The sequence below is a fragment of the Garra rufa genome, chromosome 9 (genome assembly GCF_049309525.1).
Source record: "Garra rufa chromosome 9, GarRuf1.0, whole genome shotgun sequence".
Classification (NCBI taxonomy): Eukaryota; Metazoa; Chordata; class Actinopteri; order Cypriniformes; family Cyprinidae; genus Garra; species Garra rufa.
Window position 1 is genome coordinate 38,025,174 of NC_133369.1, and position 26,806 is coordinate 38,051,979.

Consider the following 26,806-nt stretch of genomic DNA (forward strand, 5'->3'; position numbering starts at 1 on the left):
AATTGCAATAATATTTCACAATATTAGGTTGATTTTCTGTATTTTTAATCAAATAAACACAGCCTTGATGAGCATTTTTTTTTTTTTTTTTTTTTTTGGCCATACTCACGGCAGTGTAAGTATGACAGTTTCTCTTTCTGTCATTTTAGGAAACGGACCTAAAGAAAACAGTGGACGAAAGTGCCAGGATCAAGCGGGCATACAGTCACTACTTTGATCTGACTATAGTTAATGACAATCTGGACAAGGCCTTTGAGAAACTGCAGGCAGCTGTGGAGCAGCTGACCACACAACCACAGTGGGTCCCTGTGAACTGGGTTTACTGAGATGTACAGTGGTCCAGAAACCCCTTCATCATCATCATCATCGGAGGCGGCACAACCGATAGGTCAGCGGCACAGAACACAAGTTCACACTGAACGGACCCGCAAGTCACTATGCAAATGTACACTAGCCTTCCAGTCTCGACAGACATAAGGAAAGTGTACTTATTTATTAACATTTTTTTTTATTTTCTACTGACTTACTTTGAGGGAAAAACAAATAGGATTCTTTTTAATAGCTTGTCATTGAAATAATGAATAATTTTCCAAATAAGTATAAGCTGTATTACAGTATTTAAAGCAGGGGTCTGTTTTTTTGCTGTAATTTTAGTGTTACAAATGTTGGTTTACAATGCAGGATTCATCTCTTCATCTTTCTGAAACGTGCTGTCACACAGTTCAGACACTACAGTATATCAAAATATCCGAGCAGCTTTAGTTCATTCAGGTTCTTACTTAAGATAATCATAAGTGTCATCCTGTTATCATCTTCGATTTCATTTTAGTTCAATTGAAGGACCGCTAGGAGTAAGGCAATTTTAACCTTTTTAAATATCACAATAGCACTTTATTTTACAGTCTTCATGTACGTATTGTAATAACTAGGTACTAATCCTGAACCTAATCTCAAAGCCCAGAGTATACTTTAGTTTGATGTGAATGCTGAAAGGTATCGTTTGCTGATAAATGAAACTTGTGTTATTTACTCATCCACCAAAGTTTCTGGTCCCCATTGACTTCCTTTGTGTTTTTTCCCATGCTATGGAAGTCAGTGGGGACCAGATATGGTTTGGCTGCCAACATTCTTTAAAATATCTTCAATGTTTTTAACAATTTGAGGGTGAGTAATTGACAGAATTTTCACTTTTGGATGAACTGTGCTTTGAACATATGTGAACACTTGTTTCATCCCATTCGTGTTTTTATTTTTTATTTTTATTTTTTATTTTTTTCCCTCATCTTTAACTGAAACAGTTGGCTAGGTCATATGGAAGGCCATTTCTGCCACTGGAAAAAAAAAGTGAGATACTTTTTTTTTAAGCAATTGCAAACTCGCAAACTTTTTTTTTCTCAGAATTGCATGATACAAATTCACAATTCTGACTTTTTTTATAAACTCAGATATAAACTCAATTCTCACTTTTTCTCAGAATTGTGAGGTATTAACTAGTGATTGCGAGTTCCAATAAATTCCAATTCTGAGGGGGAAAAAGTACTCATTTTTTCTCAGAATTAAATCTCTTTTTTCCCCTCACAACTGCACGCAATTCTGAAAAAAATAAATAAATAATAATCTGAATTGTGAGTTTACATGCCAAAAATCAGAGAAAAGTCAGAATTCCGAGAAGTAAATTTGCAGTTGTGAAGGGGGAAGTAAGAATTGTGATATTAAAGTCACAGTTACCTTTTTAAATTTTTTATTTGGTGGTGGAAATGGGCTTCCACAGCTTGTTGCCACCTTGTAGACAAACTAATTATTGCAAAAAAGCTGAGTTTATATGAGGTCTCTGCAGCACAAAAGTGGACATTTTGTAGGTGTTTTTTTTTTTTAAACTGGTGGACAGGGTTGCTAGGTTTTCACAACAAAACCCACATTTTGCTATTTAAAGTCCAATCACACTTCAAGGTGGGGTCCCCTGTTTTTGGTGGGTTTCCCCTGTAAAATTTGTGTTCCAGGGCATAAATGTCACGTTATTGGGTTGCTTCAACCCACAGACATGAAAAACAACAGTGTTAAAGTAGCCTAATTCAGCGGGAAAACTGCAGACTTGGCAACACTGCTGGTGGGGGTTTCTAAATTATGCAATAAAAATGATCCCACTTACTAGACCCAGCCCCTAAAACACAACCATCACTCTGTTATGTGAGCAAATCGGGTAACCCGGTTGAAAACGACCCTTTGTTATGGCACTGCCCACCAATCTGGCAACCAATTACGGTCCCACAGAAACCCTACTGTCTTAGCCAGACTTGGACAGAGTACAGCTAATGTTGTTCACACATAGCACGCTGATGATGTCGAACGCACTGTACACAAATTTTAGCGTTTGTGTAAGTGATGGGTTCTAGAAAGTTTTATTCTCATCCAATAACTGCGCTAATTATCTCCATAAGTTTTAACTGAAAAAATGTCTTTATACTAAGAGTTGCGCCTTAACTGCCTCACATAAGCTCTTGTCATCTAGTCTCATTTTCAACTGTGAAATAGCGTTCCGGGGCAGTGTTGCCACTTTGAGGACAAACTATACTCAGCAGTATAATGAAGTATACTTTGGGCTTAAGGGCCAGTTCACACAAAACATGTTTTTGTGGTCCAGGGTGTTGCTTTTGTATTGTTCTATAACCATACGTCTTACTACCTTTCAATGTCTTGTACAAGTTGAAAATGCCCAACCTTGTCTAGGTTTTTCCATTCATCAGTGCTGCACCTCTGCATTTCAATATTTTTGTGCGGCAGCTGTAGTTAAAAGCAAAAGCCTGTTCTGTGTGAACAACCCATAATCTTAACTTTAAGTCTGAGTTACCTTATATTACTATTTAATGTAAGTACACTGTAAGTGCATGTACTATAAAATAAAGTGCAACCAATATCACTGTTTTGATTTTATATGTCCTAGTATAGAGAATCAGCACTGTATTTAGATAACTGCCTTTTACACAAGTACAAAATCACCTTCAAACATGGAATATAGACCAAGTGTGTTTATAATCACAAGCTACCTGGCCTCACAGATTCATAATTGTCTTGGTTGTATGTGATGTACCTCTGTCTCTGACTTGCTCCAGTGTCTTTTTCAAGGCTGTGTAACTCAGATTTTTATCCAGCTTATGTGTTCACTTGAAAATCCTATATTTTGCAATACAGAGAGTTGTATTTTCTGAAATTAAACGGCTGTCTAATAAATTAATCTTAATTTTGGATCACTGAACTTTACATTTTATATTCTGGCGTGCGTATGATTGTCCTCATTAAAGTATTAAAGCTTAGACCGCAGGAAAACTTTGATTCAAGGAAATATGAAACCAGACAAAATATGATGTAACAATTTATATAAATTTTATATTCCCATTTAAAATGAGCTTAAAAGACAATTTCCAAATTATGACACTTCTTCCTATGATTTCATCCTTTAAACATTTGAAAGGCCACTTAAGGGTCTTTTGTCTCCTATTTTCTTGTCCCAGTGGTTAGATTGTCCACCTTGCAGGCTTTAATGCCCTTTGGTCCTCAACTTACAGCAGACATTGTGGCTTTGCCGTTGTCCTTCAGTCAAACAGGGGGCGCCAGAGACGCCAAGCATTTAATTGCAATGCACAGCATGAGGGGAAGGTTATCCTTCGGGTCGCTGATTTTTGTCACGAGTGAATCCTTCTCTTTAAGCAGCATCACGTTACAGGAAGCAAAGAGTGACGTGGTTGTCTTGAAAACCTTCTTGTCAGTTAACACAGCAGTATCTTTCAAAGGAACCTTCTTATTTGAGGTCATATTTTGCACCTGCAGGACAATTGACACATCATAAAGATATTATATATGTATGATGTACAGAACAGCTCAGTTTGCTGTCCTACAAACAAGAATATAACTGGCATGTTCAAGTTAATGATTTCCCTTAGGAATTTTCTGAGTTTGTACAATGATGATTCTGGATTTTTGAGTATACTAAAGGCTTGTAGTTAACACAACTAGAGACTTTTACAAAAGTCTCTTCAGATTTCTACTAATAGAGGGACCCCAAACAATACTAAGCACTTTTACTTAATAGAAAGATACTTACGAGATGAAGCAGAGCTTGCAGGATTGGGTAAGTGCAGCAGGATTTGAGTTGAGACAGGGCCGAGTCAGTCATTTCTACATGGACACATGATTGTTTATGAGAACAAAGGTCAATCTGACAGCATGTTGTAGGACAAAAAAAACAACAACTCTCAGGTGAGATGATAATGATTCTGAAACTGAAACGTCTGATTGCTTCTGATCAGATAAAGATTACAGCTCTATTTATGACTGATGATTTCAGTCAAAATGCTGTCTTACCGTCTAAAGAGCTGATGAGTAGGTGCATGGCAGTCAGAAGGCTGGGTTTCACCTGTTTTCCAGAGCAGTCTTTACCAGCAGCCTTTTGTACAATCTCCAGCGTGGCCTTCAGAGCAGGTGTCTTATCTAATTTGGTTTGATCAGGCTGCGTCCCACCACACAGGTCCTCTAGCTGAGAGAAGCACAAACAAAGACGTCCAACATGCCTGTCATTGCTCTACTCTAATGTTTAAAAATTTGGGGTCAGTATTTTTGTAAATCAATTCACCAAGGATGCACTAAACTGATCAACAGTGGCAGTTCTTTCTAAATACAAATACAGAAGTACAAAAGATTTCGGGTTTAAAATAAATGCTCTACTTTGGAACTTTAGAATCATAGAACTCTTTGGAAACACACAGTTTCCAAAACATACTAATCTGCATAACTTTCTTTAACATTGCCAGTAAAATGTAAGTTTAGAACAAATCAGCATGTTATAATGATTTCTTAAAGGGGTTATGAACTGAGAAACCGAACTTCCCTTGATATTTTGACATACAAGATGTCATTGTACTATAAAAACATCTTGTATTTTTCAGAACTCAAAACTGTCTTGTTAATCTTAAAACAGCTTATTTTGAAGCCAATCTTCCAAAACGACAGGTTGCGGAATATGCCACTTAATGATGACAAAAGTGTGGCTTAATACCGCCAACGCCTGCCTGTGCAGTCGTGGCCAAAAGTTGAGAATTACATAAATATTGGAAATTGGAAAAGTTGCTGCTTAAGTTTTTATAATAGCAATTTGCATATACTCCAGAATGTTATGAAGAGTGATCAGATGAATTGCATAGTCCTTCTTTGCCATGAAAATTAACTTAATCCAAAAAAAACTTTCCACTGCATTGTTAAGAAGGCTTCGGGGGCGTCCAAGAAAGTCCAGCAAGCGCCAGGATCATCTCCTAAAGAGGATTCAGCTGCGGGATCGGAGTGCCACCAGTGCAGAGCTTGCTCAGGAATAGCAGCAGGCAGGTGTGAGCGCATCTGCACGCACAGTGAGGCCAAGACTTATGGAAGATGGCCTGGTGTCAAGAAGGGCAGCAAAGAAGCCACTTCTCTCCAAAAAAAACATCAGGGACAGATTGATCTTCTGCAAAACGTATGGGGAATGGACTGCTGAGGACTGGGGCAAAGTCATATTCTCCGATGAAGCCTCTTTCCGATTGTTTGGGGCATCTGGAAAAAGGCTTGTCCGGAGAAGAAAAGGTGAGCGCTACCATCAGTCCTGTGTCATGCCAACAGTAAAGCATCCTGAGACCATTCATGTGTGGGGTTGCTTCTCATCCAAGGGAGTGGGCTCACTCACAATTTTGCCCAAAAACACAGCCATGAATAAAGAATGGTACCAAAACACCCTCCAACAGCAACTTCTTCCAACAATCCAACAACAGTTTGGTGAAGAACAATGCATTTTCCAGCACGATGGAGCAACGTGCCATAAGGCAAAAGTGATAACTAAGTGGCTCGGGGACCAAAACGTTGACATTTTGGGTCCATGGCCTGGGAACTCCCCAGATCTTAAAACTTGTGGTCAATCCTCAAGAGGTGGGTGGACAAACAAAAACCCACTAATTCTGACAAACTCCAAGAAGTGATTATGAAAGAATGGGTTGCTATCAGTCAGGATTTGGCCCAGAAGTTGATTGAGAGCATGCCCAGTCGAATTGCAGAGGTCCTGAAAAAGAAGGGCCAACACTGCAAATACTGACTCTTTGTATAAATGTCATGTAATTGTCGATAAAAGCCTTTGAAACGTATGAATTGCTTGTAATTATATTTCAGTACATTCAGTACAACAAAGATCTAAAAGCAGTTGAGCAGCAAACTTTGTGAAAACTAATATTTGTGTTTTTCTCAAAACTTTTGGCCACGACTGTATAGCCCTGTCCACCAATTTGAGCATGTAGTGTAAATAACGAGAGGCGAACGCAGGTCTACACAGAAACCAAATGATAAAGATGGCTCAGAATACATAAAGATGCTGTGTAGCGCCAAGTTGTGGAAAAACAGTCTTTGCGTTGCCTTCCTTCTGATCCAAATGTTAGGAAAGAGTGGATAAACTTTATGAAGACTTTCCAGACTGCATTGGTGAGAATGTGGTCCTTTGCTTAATTCATTTTACCACAGGTTCATTTACAAACGAGACACAATTCAACATGAAGACTGAAACTAAAAGACGATGCTGTGCCAACTATAATGGGTCCGACAGTGACCCATGTCACACAACATGACCCACACAAGTGTGAGTAACTCTTTTTATTATGTGGTCACTAATGCTTTTGTCTGTTATTACAGATTGTTTGATATGTATTGATATGAGTATTTATGCATCCATTCACGAAGGATGTAGGCTGTCAAACATACACAACTGTTATCCAATCACAGCAATGGGCGTTTACTTCTGAGTCTACAATCCGCCACGCCTATTCATAGAGAGCGTTCTGAAGAGGAGGGCTGAAAACAGGACGGAAAATAGCCTTTTACTTCTAAATAGTTTTTTGATATAAACATTTTGATAACATTATAAGTGGACCTCAGAGAACTGTACAAAAAAATAAAGGCAGTTCATGATCATGTGGCACTGAAGACTGGAGTAAATTGTAGTAAATACTGAACTTGCAGCTTTACAGAATTTATTACAGAAATAGCTAATATTTCAATTATATACCGTTTAATTATAAAACCGACAAATTTATAAAATTTATAAAAAAACAAATTTAACATGCTACTTTATTGCATTATTGATCAAATAAATGTAGCTTTGATGAGAGACTTCTTTTAAAAACCAAAACTACTACCAACCCCAAACTATATACATAAAATTGTAATATTTTATACACTACCAGTCAAAAGTTTTTGAACAGTAAGATTTAAAATGCGTCTCTTCTGCTCACTTATTTGATCTAAAGTACAGCAAAAACTATATTATATTTTACTATTTAAAATAACTGTTCTATTTGAATATATTTTAAAATGTATTTTTTTCCTGTGATTTTTTTTTTTCTTTAAAGCTGAATTATTAGCATCATTCTGATTTGCTGCTCAAAAAACATTTATTATTATATTGAAAACGGCAGAGTAGATTTTTTTTCAGGTTTGATAGAAAGTTTAGAAGAACAGCATTTATCTGAAATAGAAATCCCTTGTAAAATTTAAATGTCTTTATCTGCATCCTTGCTAAATAAAAGTATTAATTTCTATGGATCTTTTACATTTATCAAAGAATCCTAAAAAAAAGTTAACTCAACTGTTTTAAATATTGATAATAATGAAAAAAGTTTCCTGAACAGCAAATCAGCATATTAGAATGATTTCTGTTTGATCATGTGACACTGAAGACTGAAGTAATGATGCTGAAAATTTAGCTTTGATCACTAGAATAAATTACATTTTGAAGTGGTTATCGGATGCCTATTTTCCACAAGTAGATATGATTCTTTAAGGTCTTAATGAAAAGTCTATAACATACTTTAGTTAAAATTTCTCAATGGTAGTGTAAAATAACACTTTTTACCTTGTCAAAATCAGCTCTTTTCACAGCAACCTGTTTGGTTGCATGTCTATTTAAATGCTAATCATCTCTGCTCACTTATGTAGATCGGAGGGCGCATTCCCTTCAAAAACGAAAGTAACGTTAATCCTCTGATCTGAGCAGCTGAAGATGCAAAGTAAATGACGACCACTATGATTAATATTACATCCAACAACAAAACACCTCGGAGCCATTCTTGTCTACGCTTATCTTTTTTACTGTGACTTTAATAAATCGCCATGTCAACGCCATTCAAAATATCCCAAATCTGTTTGCAATGTAGCATCTTCAGAATCTTGTCATCAAGTTGACAAAGTTTGGTGTGAACAGTGTGATTCTGGTTCTGGCCTGATTTTTCCAAAAATACACATTCAAATAAAAATAGCCGACTTCCTGTTGGCCATAGCTAATGGGTGTGAAATATCAAGTTGTCCAGATTGATGAGAACAATATATGTACCAAGTTTGGTGACTGTAAGAAAAACTAGCCCCCTACTTTAGTCAAAAGGTCACTAGAGTGCCTCCTCCACGCCCATTTATAAACACTGGCAAAAGCTTAACTATCATTAATACTGATGTGTGTGTCGAGTTTCATGAAATTCTAAGCACGTTATCTGCCTCAAAAACACAGAAAATGTCATGGCAACAGCATCTGATGTATCAGCAACCCCTTTAGAATCTCATCGGCAAATCGAATAATTATTATTATTATTTTTTTTAAAGATTTATTTTTTGGCATTTTTGCCTTTATTATGATAGGACAGATCAGACATGACAGGAAGCGAAGTGGGAGAGAGATGGGGGGGCGGGATTGGGAAAGGTCCTCGAGTCGGGATTCGAACACGGGACGCCCGGAGCGCAACGGCGAAAAATCGAAAAAAATTAAGGTGCTGAATTTAAAGCACTTTGAAAATGACACGCTTCCTGCTGCCAGTTGGTGACGCTATAACTTTGACTCCTAATAGTCACATCTATGCGATCAGCATCATACAATGAACTGCTGAAGTTTGATCAAAATCAGACTAAGTGTGCAAAAGTTATTAGACACTTCCTGTTTCTCATTTCTCACCATTAGTTCGTTGCCCTGTGACGTTAATGACAGAGTCATCATTTTTACCGAGTTTGGTAAGTCCTCACAGGGTTATCGCGAATGCCAGAGCATGCGTTTTTCACAATACCTTGAATAGCTGACTTCCTGTTGGGCAAGGCATGAACTGTCAGCACGAAACTTGTTTAGCCCAATGAGGTCTATATGGGTATGGATTTTGGTAACTGTAGGTCAAACAGTGTGCGCTACAGAGCCCCTCAAAAGTTGCCTTCTTTAAAGCTGTGCCCCATGTCAAACTCTGTCCGGCCCTGATGGCCGCAGATTCCAACATGTGTGCAAAGTTTCAAGAGTTTTCATGTGTGTTAAGTCCCTCAAAACATACAAAAAAATAAAATAAATAATAATGATAATAATCCTTAGAAGAACAATAGGGCCTGAGCCCAATAAAATGTGATGTAAGATTCCCTGGGCTCACTTACTGCGTCTTCCAGCACGTTGATGGCTATGCTGTTCTGCAGGAGCTGAGAGACCTTCTGGAATAATGTGGAGCGTGTGCTGGATGGGAGTGTAGAGAGAACCGTAAACTGCCCCTGGAGTCCTTCCAGATCTAAAGAGAGAGAGAAAAAAATAATCTTTATTAAAACATTTTTAATGGAAATAAAGTACACTATAGTATTAACCAACTGCCCTGACTCAAACTCCATTTAAGTTAATATACGACGGAAAAAAAATTAAAAAAATTTTTTTGCCAGGTCAACAAATGTCACAAACTCTCCAACACTCCCCTATCAGTCACTAGCTGTAAACAAAATTACATACTCTCAGAGTAGACACTTCTTTTGAATAATTAATTACTGCTCAACCATGAAAACATGATTTGTATAAATGTGCGTATTATGAATGTAATCCAGATGTACTACATTCACCACACTGTCATTGACATGTGACATACCAGTGTTACTTTTCCGCCATTCACAACTAGTAAAGTATTTACTGGATGCGCACATCAGTTATCCAAGTACTTTTCACCTTGTTTTGTGAATACTGTGAATTCAGACATAACACGCTTTCACATCACATTTTCACCTATTATATAGTAGGGAAGTGTGCAATTTCTGATGCAGCCAATGTTCACACTAAGGTTGCTGTGTTGGGCGAGTCGTGATATGTCACAGATTCATATTTTGTACACTTTCCAGTGGCTCACAATATAGTTGTCTCTAAATAAAAAAAATGTCTTCTATTGCACCATAATGAAAATTCTTGGCCAAAAGCCGAACAAAATTATACACTGGGCCGAAGGCCGATTACCGAACATGGGTTTTCGTTTTTTTTTCCCCCATGCATTTTGCCAATTTTTTTCACCACTGCATAAATTAAATAGCCAAAATGTGCTTTTTTTACAGTTGTCTTGCTTTTAAAAAATTTAATTAAATTAAATAAATTACAAAACAACAATTTCTAAATATTTACTTAACACTGAACGTTTTTAACATTCTAGTAGACATTGTAGCCTACCAACAAAGCACAATTTAACGTAAATATATAAATGTATAAATAAAATATTTTGAATCAGGCATGTGCTTTTTAATGTACAAATAAATGCAGCCTTGCTAAGCAAAGGAGAATGTTGTAATAAATGTATTAATAGAGCTGTTGTAATGATTATCATTATTTTTGTCTTTACAGAACAACAGTACAATTACAATGCTGACATTTATGAATGTTGACTTTTATTTTGGCGGAAACCTGCAAGAAGACCTCAGTACTACTATTTGCTGACAGCAGCAGATTTATGAATGATTCTCATTACCCTGTTTCAGCTCAGATTTTCCTCGCGCTGTGGACTTTGAACCCTGGCTAACGAGCTTGCGCAGCGCTGTCAGAATAAATACAATTTGTTTGTGTATTAGACAATGTAACATTCTGTAGTTTATTTACTAATAGTTTAAGGCCAATCAGTCATCATACAGTAAAAATGTCTTCTATTGTCAAAAGAAATGGACTTTTAATGCTCCCTGTTGTTTTCAAATGAAAGATGGTCAGTCTTGGGATTACTTTGGAAATGTAATAGGTTACAGATTACAAATTATCCTATTTAAAATGTAGTAATCAGTGGCATATTCCAATTACTTTTTAAAATAAATGTAACTGATTACATTTGATTACACTCTAAATTTCTAACAAATATTTTCAGCTGTTAAGCGTTTTTCAAACATTTAAACCAGGCAGGGTTAATTGTACAGTAGCACTCAATGCTGGTTACAGTCAGACTTCTCGAAATCCTTCATCACTTGAATTAAGATTATAATAATTTATTTTTAAAGCACAGCCACCACAAAATCAGACTTAAGCGCCTCTTTTTACTTTGAGATCTATCTGAGGTTACAGATTTAAAATAATAAGAAATAGTAAATATTATTGCAGTAGACATTACATTTTCATAAGTAACTAATTTAATTCGAATTTTTTTTATCAGTAACGGCAAAAGATTACACATACATTTATTTTGTAGTTAAATTACATAACGCTGTTATGTGTACAGTCAAGCCTAAATTATTTATACTCCTGGCAAATTCTGACTTACATTTATTCAACCAGCAAGTTTTTTTTTTTTGACCGGAAATGACACAGACTTCTCCCAAAAGATAATAAGACGATGTACAAGAGGCATTATTGTGGAAAAAAATAACAGTGGACCAGGGAACCTAATCACAGTTAAACGGCATTATGAAAAAGGAGCAATACATCAAAATCCTCAACAACAACATCAGGCAGTCTGCAGAGAAACTTGGCCTTGGGCCTTTCAGCACGACAGCGACCCAAAACACACAGCAAAAGTGGTGAAGAAATGGTTAGCAGACAAAAACATTAACGTTTTGCAGTGGCCCAACCAGAGTCCTGACTTAAATCCAATTGAGAATCAACATTCAACCTGAAAGAGTTGGAGCTCATCGCTAAAGATGAATGGGCAAAAATACCAGTGAAGACAGGCAAAAAGCTGGTCAGCAATTATAGGAAGCAGTTGATTGCTGTAATAGCCAATAAAGGCTTTTCTGTTGATTATTGAGAAGGGTATGAATAATTTTGAATATGCCACTTTTTGTTCAAATGTAAATAAAAGATGAGTAAGAATTTTTTCCACAATGATGCCTCTTGTACATCGTCTTATTATCTTCTGGGAGACATCTGTGTCATTTCTAATCAAAAAAAAATAAACTTGCTGGTTGAATAAAAGTAACTAAGTCAGAATTTGCCAGGGGTGTGAATAATTTCGGGCTTGACTGTAGCTAGTTACCCCCCAACACTGAAGACTGTTAGCTACAACTATTTAACTGTGATGATGTTACCTTTATGCAGTTTGCTGGTTGGTTGCCTTGGTGCACCAGTGAGTGTATTTACTTCCTTCAGCTTTACTTTCCCGTCAACTTCAAAACCACCTTTGACATTCGGCAGCAGGCACAGTTCTGGCAAAATGGATGACAGTACAATCATACAACCGCTTGTTTGACACTCCAGAATAACCATTCCTATAATGCTAGAGGACATTTTTGTAAACTTCCGTATGATAAACAATTTTGGTAGACTCTCAACCAAACAGTTGAGAAATGTAATTGGTACAAAACTTCCAATGAATGATTTAGCACATATGATTTACCAAAGTGTCCAGTGTTAGAAACGTCTAGTTCAATCACGCTGTAAGCAAGAGTGGTTTTGGGTGGGATGTTGATAGACACATTAGTGTCAGACTCGATAAAATGCTTTGTTTTTTCGTTGACTGACACCTGCGGAGATGAAAAACAGTTTGGGACAGTTTGTATTAGGAGGAGAGGAGACAGAAGGCAGGACTGAACACGTGCCCTTGGAATGTGGTTACTGGATGGTGATACACCCAAGGCTATGTCATCGAAAACAAAACAAAAGCCCCACCTTTATTGTCTTATTGAACCCGAATATTCCAGCGCAGGTACCACCTTCTTGAACCTCCTCAGTGATGGCGCAGGCCTGAGTGGTGATGATTCGCTCCTTCACTAGCGTCAACACCTCCCTCTTCGTCTCTCGTGTCTGCTCGATTAGAGTGTGGTTCAGGTCCAGGACTCTACAATCACAGCAGAGATTCAAGCGTGGCAAATGTGTCACACGGCTTCATTATCAAAAAATGCATTCATCCACACGTGGCAGGTGTGTCACAAGTCTTTATTGTCTACAGCTTTTCACCTGGATCAATTAAAAAAACGTTCTCCTGTTGGTGTTGTCAGAATGATTTAGACATTTTGACTTAAAAAAAAAATATGCAAGTTAATCGAGTTGTTACAGCATACGGAATATGACAAAACATGACACAAAGTCTAAACATTTTAAGTGCTGGAATGCTCACTGAAGGACAGACGAGGACAATGAAGGAACACAATTCTTTACACACGTGCAACCTTGTAAATCATTGTTACATTTTTAAAAATTACATTTTGTTCAGTCACTGTTTTTTAAAACATTTTTCCACATAAATACATGAGTCTATTATGTATGAAATCCAGTTTGTACCACTTAATAAAAAATAAAAAAAGGTTAATTGTTACTATTTCTCTCACAATTATGACCTTTTTTCTCAGAATTGCATGATACAAATTAACAATTCTGACTTTTTTTCTTGGAATTATGACATAAACTTGCAATTGCGAGTTATAAAGTCAGAATCACAAGATATAAAGTCATAACTGCAAGATATTAAGCCATAATTCTTACTTTTTTTCCCCCAGAATTGCGTGATATAAAATCACAATTGTAAGATTGCAATAAAATTGCAATTCCCACAACTGGAACTGGAAAAACTGGAAAACCTGAAAAAACAGCAACTGGAAGGCCATATCCGCCACTAAATAAAAAATTTATAATTGCAACATTTTGATCACAAATCAGACTTTTTACTCAGAAAAAAACTTGCAATTCTGACTATTTTTCCTCAGAATTGTGAGATATAAACTCGTAATTGTGAGTTTTAAAGTCCATTTCCACTGAATAAAAAATTAATAATTTCAACTTTTTGTCTCACAATTCAGACTTTTTTTCTCAGAAAACTTGCAATTGTGTTATAAACTCACAATTCTGAGAAAAAAAGTCACAATTGCAAGATGTAAACTCACAATTCTGAGGAAAAAAAAGTCACAATTGCTAGATCTAAACTCAATTTTGACTTTATGATGTGTCGAGTTTATGGAATTAACAAGATTTTGCATATTTATTGCACAGATTATGCATTATTAATTGTATTACGAATATGTCTTATTAATTATTATATTTATATCATCATTACTCAAAATCTTTACTAATTTTACAGGTTAAGATCATATATTCATCTTTTCTGTGGAAACTTTTATAATCGTTGTATTCACAGTCCTTCTGTAGGAAAATATGCATGAACTGTATATTTTTAATGTGTGTTCTAATCAAAAGTCCAAAGTACATTCTACAGAACTGATGTTCCTGTAACACCAATTGCAAAGAGTTGCAAAACCAGATAACTTGAAACTGCAGGGGGGTCTCTAGAGTCAAAAAACTAAATTTATAAAGAAAAAGAGAAGTAAAACCGCACGTCCAAAGGCCATTGTCTATGATGACACCTTTTCTATTTATTTGGTGACCTATTATAGACTTCCTGTTGTGTCTGGTTGTAGGGCATAAAAAACCTGCACCCCTTTCCAGATCAGAGACTTCAGACTTTTTACTTCTCCTTTCTCTCCGATCTCTATCTTTTACTCTGATACTGGGTGCACCTAGACAGTCTAATATTTCTATTAGACCACCTTCTCTCAGATTTTAGATTTGATTTGATTTAGATCTATATTTGATTTGATTTCTAATTGGCTTCGAATTTGACTTACATCTTTAATTCGACTTTTAATTCTAATTTGACTAATTAGACTATTTGATTCGGCTGTATTTGTTTAGATTGACAAATGATTTACAAATGAACCAACTTTGAATTGGGAATTATAATGTTTTTCTTTTCATCCAAATTACATTAAATGGAATTAACAGTCATTAACACGATTCTTGTTATTGCTGCTATTCTTTTAATTGTGGCATTTCTTTTCATACTCAAAGATATATAGGATTTCTGAAATCTTTGAATAAATTTATAACCTTTTTCAACCCCCACCCGTCTAACGTCGAATCAATCATTTTTTAAGCATCACTTTAATTCTTAAAATTTCGAGTTTATGTCTCGCAATTCTGACTTTATAACTGCCAGCTCATACAATTCTGAGGAATAAATTAGAATTTTTAGTTTTTATCTTGCAATTCTGACTTTATAACTCGCAATTGTGAGTTTATATCTCATAATTCTGAAATAAAAAAAGTCAGAATTGCAAGTTTGTATCATGCAATTCTAAACTCGCAATTGTGAGCAAAAAAGTCGCAATGTCTTTTTTTTTAATTCAGTGGCAGTACATAATTATGGAAGCCCTTTCCATAAAAAAGCTAATTGTGACTTTTTAATTTGTGACTTATTTCTCGCAATTGCGAGTTTTCATTTTAGATATCTGACTTTTCTCAGAACTGCAAGATATTAACTTGCAGTTTTAAGAAAATGTCAGAAATGTCATGTAACTGACAAAATTGGATTTCATAACTTACAATTGCGAGTTTATATCCTACAATTTAGAATTGCCCGATATAAATTCTGAATTGTGAGGAACAAAAAGGCAGAATTTCTCAGAATTGTAAAGAAGTCAGAATTGTGAGATATAAACTCAGAACTGCAAGAAGAAAAGTCAGAATTGAGAGATAAAAATGACCTTTTTTTATTTATCTCTTGGCAGAAATGGGCTTCCACAGTCTATACTTCTTAATCATTATTTTTGAAAGGTTTGACATGAGGTATTTGTATGCTTAATACATCTTGCAAGTTTCATAACATAAGCCTTAAATCTCAAATTGTGAAACTAAAAACAAAAAGGGAAAAGTGATTTCACGGAAAAATGGTTACAAAATCAGAGAAGAATTTTAAACACATACAACTTTCATTTCCTTATTTTCATTCACCAGTGTCTTTATCTGTCACTACAGGCAAGAATCACTTGTATTTTAATCACATTTAATTCCACAACTCTCTTATCTGACCAAGATTGTGAAGACTCACCTAGATTTGGAATCCTTTAAGAGCTTCTGAATATCCACCTCCTGTTTCTTTAGGTTTCCAAACGATGTCTGAAGTTTGCTAGAGCCGACACCCCCTACATTAATGGACCCCATCCCAAGCTCCGCTGCAGCACTTCCGCTTTTGTTATCCACAATTTTGCCACTATAGGTCAAAAAGTCTGTTTCAGCCACAACTGTGGATAAAAATAATAAGGTACATCAGCTCACCCACACACAAAACAACTTGTTAAACAAAACCACATCGTCCCTTGAGAGAAATGAATATGCTTAATTGAATTAAATGAGCATTTGTAGTGTACTTCAAATCATAAAAGTACATTTTCCAAAATGTGCAGATAATACATCAAGTGTACTTAAAGAGCATGTTTTTTAACACACTTAATTACACTCATAAAATGCACTTTGCAATAATGTCAAATTAAAAGTGCATTTTAAATAATTCAATAATTCAATAATAATAAATAATTGTTCTAATAGCTACTGTCGTGCTGTTTCGTGCTGACTAACATACTAAATCGCATTACTTAACTTACTTGATTGTTATTAACTGTAGTGTATTAATTATTACAATTAAAGTAAATGCATTTTACTAATTGCACTAAATTTCAACTTCATCAATACAAAAACATAAGACTCAAAGACTCAATTGAAATTGTATTACAGTATATTTTAGTTTACCATAAATCCATATTTTAAAGACTTATTAATAAAATTAATAAATTACATATAAAATGTATTTAAAGGACAAAAAAGCACTCAGCTAAAGTTCAGCTAACTGAATTTATAACATTAATACACTACCAGTCAAAAGTTTTTGAACAGTAAGATTTTTAATGCTTTTTAAAGAAGTCTCTCCTGCTCACCAAGCCTGCATTTATGTGATCCAAAGTACAGCAAAAGCAGTGCTATTTTGAAATATTTTTACTATTTAAAATAGCTGTTTTCTATTTCAATATATTTGAAAATGTAATTTATTCCTGTGATTTCAAAGCTGATTTTTTAGCTTCATTACTCCAGTATTTAACAGAATTAAATTACATTTTAAAATATATTCAAATAGAATGCAGTTATTTTAAATAGTAAAATTATTTCACAATATTACTGGTTTTGCTGTATTTTGGATCAAATAAATGCAGGCTTGGTGAGCAGAAGAGACTTTTAAAAAACATTAAAAATCGCACTGTTCAAAAACTTTAAACTGGTAGTGTATATTTCTATTTAATTTACATAAACATTGATTAAGTCTTTAAAAGTGATGGATTAAGGATAAATCCAAGCTTTACTTTCCAGTACAGAATGATAGAAAAGACTCTGTACCTGGTTCCATAGGATCTCCAACAAGAATGTCATCTAGTTTGAAGTCTGATGACAGGTATTTAGGCCATTGCCAAAACCAGTAACGGTTACGCTTGATGACCACGGCCAGAGGAGCCAGACCATCCGAGTCATTCAAACGGGACACTGGGATCAGGGAACCATCAGTGTCGATCTCAGAGAGCAGGTTCTTAGTGGCTTTTGCAAACATCTTCAATGCTGACAGGAAGATTTCTCAGGGTCAGCTGGAAAAAGAACAAAACTGTCAGTGTATTTTATATTTCATTCATTCATCAGGAAATGTACTCACTGTTGCACTGCTAATATGGTCTAAATGAGTATCACAATGCCAAGGGATTCTCTGAAGTACATTGCACATTAATATTCAGTAACACTTTTATTTTTATTTTACAGACTCCTTATACTTTGTTCTTAAATGTAAAATGGCACTGTAAATACACCTTACAATACTTAGTGTAAACAAATATTCAGATACAATCATTTGGTACCATGGTGCTATCTCTGTACCACAGTATTACCACACTTCTTTCATCTTATTACATCTACTTGTATACTTTATTTTACAAAACTAGTCCCGAGAGTTCCGTAGTTACAAAGACTTAATTCATGTCTATACATAATTTAGTATTACACTGACACTGTGACACCAAAGAAGTCCTGCTTCCCATAATGTCGAAAGATACAATGTAGCGATAGTTATCTATTGAAATCCTTTCTTCACTTCACAACATAACAGTTGTTTAATTTAATGTTAAAGTAACCAAAACAACTTTAAAGACAACAGAAAACTTGTAAACAAAGCCATCACGCTTACCGTCGTCTGTTCGCGTCGCTTCTGACTGAAGACATCCAGCACAGATAAACAAAGCCTCAGGGAGTACCCCGGCGTTTCTGCTTAGCCCCGCCCCCGCACGTTTGATTGGCTCACTTCCAAATGACGACTTTTTCATTCGCTGCACATGTTGTGATCACAGGGATGGCTCAAAAAAAAAAAAGTGATCACAGGGATGGTGTTTCTGTGGTGTAGAAAGTTGTCACTTAACTTTGACTTGTAATATATAGAATAATTATTTATTTAATTGGGTCACAGCATATATTTAACAAATCTTATCGTTTTATCTAACATACGCAGCTTAGCGGGTTGTTTAAACAACCTTGTTTTTCTTGGAAACGAATAGCATTTTTCTGTGTAAAAGCTTTGAGTATCTAGTGTTGCTCACAGTAGGGAGGTGCAGTCTGGAAGAACGAGATAATGTCATTCTGTCACACTAACCGGTTATGTGAGAGTCATGGTGGAACAAAAACACAAAAATCTGAGTTGATAAATGTCTCTCACAAATAAATAAACAAATCAGCCATGTGGGAAAAAATATATCTTCTGTGTATGCAGCTAAAAAATGCACAAACTTAGCATTTTAATTTAACTGACCCATAAATGAATGTCTTGGAAAAAGTAATATGGATCTTTGACTTCAGTATTTGATGTGACCCCCTTAAGTAGCAATAATATTAAGATCCATTCTTCAGATCTGTTCACAACATTTTGCAATGCATCATCAATCGGCCATGAACATATGCCACTGAACCGAACAAAACTCGCATATTTTGCTGATTATTGCTGCTGAAAATGGTCAATTATTGTCACGTTTTGGGCTGTACTAATCGGTCAGACTGGAAAAAAACATTGGGAGTGCTGTAAACTGTGAAAAGTTATACCAAATCAAGGAGAAGAGTGCAAAAATCTGTCTGAGGAACAAAAGGAGTTTGTAGTTGGCCAAAGTGAACCAGGATTTCCAGGGCAAGAATCTTGACAACATTTGTGTTTGTTCTTATCATTTCCAGTCAGGTTGGTGAACTATTAGGCTAATATCTTCATTAATACTGCTTTAGTTTGTCAAATATTGCGCCCTTTTCTGCTTACTAAGTCCTTCTCTATATTATTTAGCAGCTTCCACACATTTTCCCATGCTTTAAACAGCATAAATGAGCAGAACAACATATTCAGTTGTATATTAACCATGCAATCTATGCTCTTGGTTACATCAGAGTATCACCAATATGGCTTCACATCCAGGTAACTGACCAAATCGTGATGTAAGCGCGAGCCCTCTAAGGTCAGGACCTTGACATGACCATTCCAAAGTATTTTATTACTTCTGCTTTTACAATTTTAACCATCAGTCAACCTGCTTGTGTGTTTGGGGTCACCGTCTTGCTGCAAGACTTACTTTCTGTGGAGTTTCAGAACAATGACATTCTCTGTGGTATTTTCAGACACTGAACTATCCTCGGTTATGTTTCTCAAAAGCATTATTAACCTAAGTAGATTGTATATGTAGATCAATGGTGTCTACAATATTTTAAGATCACAGTCCAGGTTCAAAAGTAGCAAAGCAACACCAAAGCATACCACTGGCACCAAACATTACAGCTGAGTAAAATTACTATTATTAAATGCATTTTATTTAACCCCAAATTACTATTTCAATAATTTGTCCACAAAACATTCTTCCAGAAGTCCAATGCAAACAATTAGACAGACAGCAATTTATAAACCCCCTCTTTAAGAAAGCCTGGTGAGCTTCAAATAAGTGAAGCTTATTTAAAATAAGTAAAATAAGTTTAAAACAGCAGATTACCATAAACTAGTGTGAAAACCACATTTTTATAGTTTTTTTTTCTTTAATTCATTGAAACACCTTACTCTGCCTAAATATATATTACTACTAGTACTGATTGGTCTATAAAAAGGTTTATGTATCATTTATTCAATTGAACTCTCTTAATCTAGTTACAGGATTAGCGTTTTTTTTTTTTTTTTCAATACTGCACAAGACATAAGAATCAAACTGCAACTGTGAAGAAAAATTCACAGTTGTGTTGCATATGACAGCAGGAAATACTTTGTGGCTTGTCAAGGTTTTTCCTCAACTACTATACAAGTCAGCTGAAAAAAATATATACAGTCAAGCCCGAAATTATGCATACCCCTGGCAAATTCTGACTTAAAGTTACTTTTATTCAACCAGCAAGGTTTTTTTTTTTTTTTGACTGGAAATGACACAGGCTTCTCTCAAAAGATAATAAGGCATCATTGTGGAAAAAAATATTACTCATCTTTTATTTACATTTGAACAAAAAGTCCATAATATGTCCAAAATTATTCATACCCTTTGCAAACTGTCACAGTCTATGCTTTAAAATCTAAAGCATTGTGGCTGCTCACAAGTCAGGAAATGGCTATAAGACTATTTCTAAATGTTTTGCAGTTCCAGTGGCTACAGTGCAAAGTATTATTAAAAAATACAAGAAAAAAAATCTCAGAGGACGTGGTCGGAAGCCAAAAGTGACACTTGTGCTGGCCAGGAGGATAGTAAGAGAGGTAAAAAAGAATCCAAGGATCACCACCAAGACCATCCTGATGAATCTGGGCTCTGCTGGTGGCAACATCTCAAGGCAGACAGTCCAACGTACACTGCACCGGACGCAGACCAAGAAGGACACCATTTCTCCAGATAAGGCACACAAAAGCCTGCTTGCCTTTGCAAATGCTCATCTGGACAAAGAAGAAGACTTCTGGTCTTCTGTTTTATGGTCAGATGAAATTGAATTGTTTGAAATGTAATGTTTTGGGGGTGTTTTTCAGCCAGTGGACCAGGGAACCTAATCACAGTTAACAGCACCATGAAAAAGGAGCAATACATCAAAATTCTCAACAAACAACAACATCAAGCAGTCTGCAGAGAAACTTGGCCTTGGGCACCAGTGGACATTTCAACATGACAACGACCCAAAACACACAGCAAAAGTGTTGAAGAAATGGTTAGCAGACAAAACATTAACATTTTGCAGTGGCCCAACCAGAGTCCTGACTTAAATCCAAATGAGAATCTGTGGAGGGAGCTAAAGATCAGGGTAATGGCTAATGGTAATCGCTAAAGATGAATGGTCAAAAATACCAGTGGAGACATGCAAAAACCTGGTCAGCAATAATAGGAAGCGTTTCATTGCTGTAATAGCCGAAGAAAGGCTTTTCTATTGATTATATTGAGAAGGGTATGAATAATTTTGCCACTTTATGTTCAAATATAAATAAAAGACCAGTAATATGTTTTTCCACAATGATGCCTCTTGTACATCATCTTATTATCATTTGGGGAAGCCTGTGTCATTTCAGGTCAAAAAAAAAAAAAAAACATGCTGGTTGAATAAAAGTAACTTTAAGTCAGAATTTGCCAGGTGTATGAATAATTTCGGACTTGACTGTATATAACAGCTAAAGGACAATGACAGTAAATAATTACAATTTCACACTATGAGTGATCTTAAGGTGTAACCTCACAGTACACTCACGGTGTGCCCAAACTGTAAAATTACAGGATATAGGAAACCTAACAGCATACTCACTGTGTGTTCACTGTTAGTCACAGTAAACTCACTTGTGAGTGATTCTATAATTGGAGATAAATTTGGCATTTCTGAAAGTTGTGAAAAAAATCTGTTCAATAACAGATTTCTTTTTCAGTATCTTATTGAAATATGTTTAACTTTAACAATTGCTTGTCAAACACAACTTACTCACGTTTTTACTTTTAATGGAAAAACAGATGTCTTCATGGTATTATTTGTCAACTCTGTTACAAACAAATTAGGCAATGTATAAAACAACAATAAATCATAACAGAAAAATCCTAGTTTCATTAGACAAACAGTCCTTACATTCCAAAACTTGAAAATGAGATAATATTTTATCTATGCTTACCTATGCATTAAAAAAGTCTTCACAGAACCATCCACTTAGAGCAAATAATTTTCATTTGAAAATGTATTATATACAATATCTAGTAAAAAAAATAAAAATGTTGTTGAGATATTATAAGGGTTAAAAAAAAATACATCAATAATGTTTGAGATTTTAAACAACAATTTTATTGGGGTTTTTTTTTGTGAAAATAGTTCATAAACAGAGTTGACCCTTTAAGTAACAGAAATGTAAAGCAACAAAATGAACTGTCAATTCTTATACCGCATTAGGTGCGTTTCCATTACAGATTTGCGCAAAACTGTGGCGATATTTTATAAGTGTCGATTAAAAAGTATTGCGAAATGACGATGTTTCCATTAACCGATGTTATGCGACTAAAACGTTTTTTTTTTTTCGTCTTGCGATAAGTCATGGCAACGGATTTTTGTGGGATTTTTTTTGCATTTCCATTGCTGTTTTGTGGAATATTCCTTTTTTGAATTGCCTAAAAACCACCTCATGCAAGTCTAAAAACTTTTTTGCGATATATGGGAGTTTTTGCGCAATTGACACATTTCCATTAGGCGTATTTTCCATGTACAATATTTCACGAGTTCGCCCTTACATCTTATCTTCTTGAGCGAGTAATAAGCATATTTTGGCGTGCTGTCCTGGGGAAGGGATCCGGGCCCGGAATACAGGCCTGACCCAGAGAACTCCCCCTGCTAGTTTAGAATAGAAACAGATTAGAAGTGGGGAGTAGGGGTGGAGGAGGGATGCCAAGAAACTGTCGCTGGATGGAGGTAAGACGGCTGGCAATATATAGATGATGCGCTAATTCAATGATTGGTTAAACGAGTTGCACCTGTGCCGAATGGATTGATTATCTGATCGTGCTCCTCCCGAACCTTGTTAATAAAACATCATTTCACGAGTTCGCACTTACATCTAATCTGCTTGAGCGAGTAATAAGCATATTTTGGCGTGCTGTCCTGGGGAAGGGTTCCGGGCCCGGAATACAGGCCGGACCCAGAGAACTCCCCAAAAGAAGCTTTTATGCATGGGACAGCTGCCATGAAGCAAGAATTTTTGGTTGCCCCCCAAAATATGCGTAGAACTAAATCTATGTAAAGAAAAAGGAGGAGAGCGCCGAAATTTTTTATTTTTTTTTTCCTTTCTTTCTTTCTTTCTTTCTTTCTCGATTCGATGTGTCCCCCCAGCTGCGACCGAAGGGAGCCGCGACTCTGCTGCACCGGGAGGGAGAGCCCACCCATCACCGAGTACGCAGCATAACTCAAGCAACGGATAGAGGGCTCACGAAAGGAGCTGCGGCTCTGCTGCACCGGAAGGGAGGGTCTCCCTTGTGAGGTGCCTTGGATGGAGGGCTCCCACTGCGACTGAAGGGAGCCGTGACTCTGCTGCACCGGCGGGGAGAGCCCGTCTGCTGTAGAGTACGCAGCGTAACTCGGATGACAGACGGAGGGCTCATGCCGCGACTGAAGGGAGCCACGGCCCTGCTGCATCGGAAGGGGGAGCCCAGTCCGATGCTGAATAGGCAATAAGATGAGGCGATTGATGCAGGGACCCTCGCTGCTTCCGAAGGGAGCTGCGGCTCTGCTGCACCGAAAGGGAGAGTCCCCCTTGCGAGGTGCGTCGGATGGAGGGCCCCCACGCTACCGAAGGGAGCCGCGACTCTGCTGCACCGGGAGGGAGAGTCTGTCCGCTGCCGAGTACGCAGCGTAACTCGTGTGACAGACGAGAGGCCCCACACTGCGATCGAAGGGAGCCGTGGCCCTGCTGCACCGGGAGGGGCAGCCCATTCCGATGCTGAATATGTAAAAATAAGGCGATTGATGGAGGGACCCTTGCTGCTTCCGAAGGGAGCTGCGGCTCTGCTGCGCCGGAAGGAAGAGTCCCCCTCGCAAAGCAAGGGTTGGCACGTCGGATGGAGGGCTCCAACTGCAACTGAAGGGGGCCGTGACTGTGCTGCACCGGGAGGGAGAGCCCGTCCGCCGTCGAGTATGCAGCGTAACTCGTGTGACAGACGGAGGGCTCACACTGCGACCGAAGGGAGCCACGGCCCTGCTGCACCAGCTGGAAGAGCCCTGTCCAACTCTGAATAGGCAAAAGTATAAGGCGATTGATGGAGGGACCCCTTCTGCTTCCGAAGGGAGCTGCGGCTCTGCTGCACCGGAAGGAAGAGTCCGCCCTTTGCGAGGGTTGGCGTGTCGAATGGAGGTCTCCCACTGCAACCGAAGGGGGCCGTGACTCTGCTGCACCGGGAGGGAGAGTGTGACAGGCGGAGGGCTCACACTGCGACCGAAGGGAGCCACGGCCCTGGTGCACCGGCTGGGAGAGCCCTGTCCAACGCTGAATTGGCAAAAGTATGCAAGGTTTGGAGAGTCGGATGGGAGGCCCGCGCTACAACTGAAGGGAGCCGCGACTCTGCTGCACCGGAAAGGAGAGCATATCCGCCGCAGAGTATGCAGTGTAACTCATACGACGGACAGGGCTCGTGCCTTATCCGAAGGGAGGCGTGACTCTGCTGTGCCGGAAGGGAGAGCCTCGTCCGCTACTGAATGTGAATCATTATTATTATTATTATTATTATTATTATTATTATTATTATTATTATTTTATTTTATTTTTTATTTAACTGATCAGGGCTAGATGAGCTTCCTTAATGTGGATATGGTTACATCTAATGTAGCTTTTAAAAGCTCCTGACGACCATTTACAGAGGGTTTGAATCTGCTGTTGTGAGAGGCCTTTTTGTGCTGCAGTGGTTGCTGCTCCGATGCGGAATGAGTGACTGGAAAATTTTTCTGCGGGTAGGCCTGATTGAGTTAGATGTTTTTGGAACCAAAAACGTGTCACGGGTTGGTTAGAATCATCGACGAAGAGCGGATCCAGCGAGGTTTTAGCTTGGGCATTCCTACTTTGAAAGTAGGAAAGAAGAGTCTGAAATGGTTGAATAGGAGATGGGAGGTTAAAAACGTATATATAGTGCCCTTTCCTTTCTTGGTCTGTTTTGCTTTGTTTGATGAAGTAAGCGATTGTTTCTTTATCGAGTATGGACAAATCAGAGATGGTCGGATGAATTTTGGGGTTAAATTTAGTTATTGCAATTTCTGTTTCTCAGAAACCCGAAGAAAGCCAACAGAAACATAGCGTCGAGGGTATGAGCGTTGTGAGTTGAATGGTACCCTGTGCGGAGACATTGGATGCATTTTGAAAGGATATCGAATGTAATAGGTTGTCTAGGATCTGGGCTTGATGGTTGAGAGCGTTGAATTCCTTTAATTAAAAGAGAGGTTTGAGAATTATTTATTTCGGGAGACGGGAAGCCGAAGATTAGTTTGTGAAAAAACTGAACCCCGCTTAAGTAACCTTTGATAGATCCGGCTTGAAGGCTCTTAACAGAATTAAGATAGGAAATGAATGAAGTGACTGAGAGGAGAGAAAAATCAGGAAATGGTAGGTTATAGGACAGATGAAACGTTTTAAAACTTCTCCAGGCTGTTAAATATGACTGGATAGTTCTAGGTGAGACTGCTTGGAGGATCGAATCGAGTGACGCCTCGAGGAGAGGTTATAAGGGGTGCGTTATAGGAATATTAGTTGCGAATAGGGAGGTACTGGAGTTGGCGATGGGTCCGTCTCCGGAGCCAGCGTTCTGAATTTCTGAAACATAAAACGAGAGAGAGAATCAGTGATTTGGTTTTGATGCAGGAACGTGTCTAGCAGTTATTATAAATTGATCGCATGATGAAATCCAGATTAAACATCTTAGTAATGGCATGAGAGTGGGGGAATGAGAACGGCCTTTATTTATACAGTGAACGGTTGCTTCGTTGTCGCAGTAAACTACAATGCTGCTTGACATCCAGTTTTTTCCCCACAAAAAAGCCGCAACGACCAGGGGGTAGAGTTGCGACGGCGGCTGCTGGCCACTGATATGGAAAAGGAACAGAGGAAGAGTGATAGACAGGCAACTGAGCTTGAGCGGCTAGCGGAGGCAGCCTCACGCTAGCGTCAGCTGCCTGAGATGGAAAGAAGGGAGTAGGAAGGATAGGGTTTAGTTGTACCACTCCTGCGGGCAAAGTTGCTTGTAGCGCGGTAGCTGAAGGCGCCGCGGTGATTGGATGATAAGAGGACGGAGGCGGAGCGGAGAAAAAAGCGTCTGAGTATGGAGCGCGGCCCATGATTGCTGACGGTTTGCTGCGTCTCATCGTCCGAGGAGAGCTGGAATTTGACCTGGAAGAAAGAGAAGTAGAGTCATGATGATGCTTTGTCTTGCGGGATTTAACTACCTTCTTGGAGGAGGGTGAGGCGGTTTTTCCCATTGTCGCGTAAAGATCGTGGAGTTGAGCTTTGCTCATGTTTCGGGAAAACTTAATTTCTGCATTCGCCAATGCTTGTCTTAACCCCGCAACTGTCCATTTCCCGATGGGAGGGATAGAAGGTGAAGCCGAGGTGTATGAAGACGTTGATGACTGCGGTCTTGATGGTGGAGGTGAACGGCGTCTTCGTGGCTTAAGTGTGTGGGAAGACGGCCGAGGAAGAAGTACATTGGAGCCGGCAGA

At 37.7% G+C, this 26,806-nt stretch overlaps 2 protein-coding genes across 3 annotated transcripts in view; one reads left to right on the top strand and one right to left on the bottom strand.

Annotated features, from left to right (window-relative positions):
* Nucleotides 1-3,243, top strand: part of pals2a (protein associated with LIN7 2, MAGUK p55 family member a) — a 35,625-nt gene extending 32,382 nt beyond the window's left edge. For both annotated transcript variants that reach the window (XM_073846654.1, XM_073846656.1), the window contains one exon: nt 150-3,243. In XM_073846654.1, coding sequence (XP_073702755.1) covers nt 150-326 — 177 coding nt within the window. In that variant the 3' untranslated portion in view covers nt 327-3,243. The remainder of the gene's footprint in view (nt 1-149) is intronic.
* Nucleotides 3,244-3,359: 116 nt separating this feature from the next.
* gsdmeb (gasdermin Eb) lies at nt 3,360-18,365 on the bottom strand. Its single transcript, XM_073847566.1, has 10 exons — nt 18,291-18,365; nt 17,459-17,700; nt 16,122-16,314; nt 12,911-13,079; nt 12,639-12,765; nt 12,331-12,447; nt 9,460-9,587; nt 4,360-4,531; nt 4,100-4,173; nt 3,360-3,819 (listed from the first exon to the last, which is right to left on the bottom strand). Exons 2-10 carry the CDS (start codon nt 17,664-17,666, stop codon nt 3,595-3,597), a joined length of 1,413 nt encoding a protein of 470 aa, XP_073703667.1. The 5' UTR covers nt 17,667-17,700; nt 18,291-18,365; the 3' UTR covers nt 3,360-3,594.
* Nucleotides 18,366-26,806: the final 8,441 nt, after the last annotated feature.

What these genes read in the sequence shown, in the direction of transcription:
- gsdmeb (XM_073847566.1), bottom strand. Translation starts at nt 17,666, where the DNA reads ATGTTTGCAAAAGCCACTAAGAACCTGCTCTCTGAGATCGACACTGAT. An exon ending in AACCAGCAAACTGCATAAAG is followed by an intron (nt 9,588 to 12,330) that starts GTAACATCATCA and finishes CTCTCTCTTTAG; the next exon opens with ATCTGGAAGGACTCCAGGGG. An exon ending in TCAACGTGCTGGAAGACGCA is followed by an intron (nt 4,532 to 9,459) that starts GTAAGTGAGCCC and finishes TGCTTCTCTCAG; the next exon opens with CTAGAGGACCTGTGTGGTGG.